This window comes from Corylus avellana, chromosome ca10, assembly GCF_901000735.1.
Source record: "Corylus avellana chromosome ca10, CavTom2PMs-1.0".
Classification (NCBI taxonomy): Eukaryota; Viridiplantae; Streptophyta; class Magnoliopsida; order Fagales; family Betulaceae; genus Corylus; species Corylus avellana.
Window position 1 is genome coordinate 18,770,977 of NC_081550.1, and position 2,055 is coordinate 18,773,031.

General features: G+C 34.8%; 1 protein-coding gene across 1 annotated transcript; it reads right to left on the reverse strand.

The window, feature by feature from the left end:
* Window positions 1-118: 118 nt before the first annotated feature.
* LOC132164610 (receptor-like protein 7) lies at window positions 119-1,092 on the reverse strand (the record flags this gene model as incomplete). Its single annotated transcript, XM_059575147.1, is given in 1 exon segment — window positions 119-1,092. A coding segment is annotated over 1 exon segment (948 nt), but the record flags the coding sequence as incomplete, so codon positions are not given.
* Window positions 1,093-2,055: the final 963 nt, after the last annotated feature.

The following is a 2,055-nucleotide window of genomic DNA, read 5'->3' on the forward strand; positions in this document are numbered from 1 at the left end:
ATCCACTGAATTTGTTGTTTGAGATATCCAAATACTTCAATTGTGTGAGGCTCGCCATTGAATCTGGAATTGATCCTTGGAAATTGCAACTCCAAAGAACAATTGTTGACAACATTTGAAGGTTACCGATAGAAGATGGTAATGTCCCAGAAAAACTTGTTCCTCTAAGAACCATGGTTTGAAGAGATCCATTTAGAGGAAATTCTGGCAAAGAACCCTGCAGGTCATCATTATATGACAAATCGAGCGTTTGTAGTGTTGGAACTTGGAAGATCTTTTCTGGAAACTTTCCATTCAACTCAGAACCGAAGACTTCCAAGGATGTCAAATTTTTGAAATCTGCAAAAAATTCTGGAACTGGAGCTGAAAAGTAGTTATCGTTCAAACAAATAATTGAGAGGGAATGAAGATTCCGCAAGGAGGAATCAATCGGGCCAGAAAGATTGCAGGATGACAAGCTCAACACTCTCAGATTTGGGAGCGAAGATGATAATGCCCGACACCACTCATTACCTGGAGCTGATATAAGTACACCATCAAGATGAAGTTCCATAAGCTCCGAAAGGTTTTGAATCAACACTTTAAAATTTGGATTCTCAAGATGAAGGTCATTGAAAGATAAATCAAGAGTAACCAACCTTGTCAAGCGCGAAATCGCAATAGGAATCTGCCCTGTAAAGCAAGCAGATGAGAGATTCAAATAACTCAAATTCGCAAGCTTGTCAAACTCTGATGGAATCTCATGAGAATAGTTGAAGTCGTTATAAGCCAAACTCAGGCTCTCGAGATGCTGAAGGCTGAAAAGGCTGCTTGAATTGTCGAGTCCACCCGAGATGGATTCGTTGGTCAGGTCGAGACCAATAACACGGCCCTCGTTGCAGGTTACGCCTTCCCAAGAGCAACAATCAGCACTTTGATTCCACTTAACAAGTTTAGTGGACATAGTAGAATTAAACGTAAGATTGTTCTTCAATTGCAGCAACAAGGACTGCTCATTGCGGAAACATGGGCTAGACACCACCCCAAAGACAGAAATGGTCATCAAGAAAAGTGAGTAAATGGCCATCAAGAAAAGCCAAGAAAAGACCGGGAGTCTCATTAGAGGGCGTTATATATATAAATAAGAGGAGTACAGTTTTACAGTAAATTAAGGATGGAAGAGGTGGTGGTGATATAAGATATATGAATGGTGGATTCAGGAGTATATATATAGATGGGGGTTGTGGGCCCGATCGAGTAGATCCAAAATGTAATTAAGCTGAAAATATAATGGTGGGATCAGTACTGCAATTGAAGATCACGTGGTCGCCCAATTTCTTGTGTTTGGGCAGGTGGAATTATTGGGGAATGTCCTTTTTTCTAATACATATTTGTATTAACAAGGATTATTAATAATTGGAGGTCATTGCTTTAGCCATGGGATTAAACCCATGTTTTATTGGGTTTCACTCTTCTTTCTTTTGCGTAGCAAGATTCTTATTTGAATAGTTAGTGATGTATTCTTAATCAACTCTCTATTCTTTAGCTAAATAATAAACTCTCTAAATTTAAGTAAATAATAAACTCTCTAAATTTTTCTATCCTATTTAAATATAATATTTATTTTATCTTCATTCATTTTTTATTCTCAAAAGCACTCCACAAAGTTACAAACCCATAAGGTTGTTGGATACAAAATTATTTAAAAATTAAATAAAAAATTATAGGAAAGAAAAATCATATATAAAACTTGGTTTTTCTTTAATTTTCCAATATATAAACTATTTATATTATTTAATTATTTTTGTTATCTATTTTCCCTAAATAAAACATGTTCATTAATTCGATTTTTGTGGAACAAAATAGTTCAAATACAGATTTATATACAGATTTTACAAATGATCACAATCAAATCCAAGAAAAAATTTCATATTTCAGCAGAAGACAATTGGGAGGGGATTCAATGATTCACATTTCTTTGAGTATCCGAATTCTCTATATTTAAATATAACCAAACGAAATAATCTTTTAAAATTCTCAAAAATCTTAAAAGCGAGTATTAAAACGATAATCTTC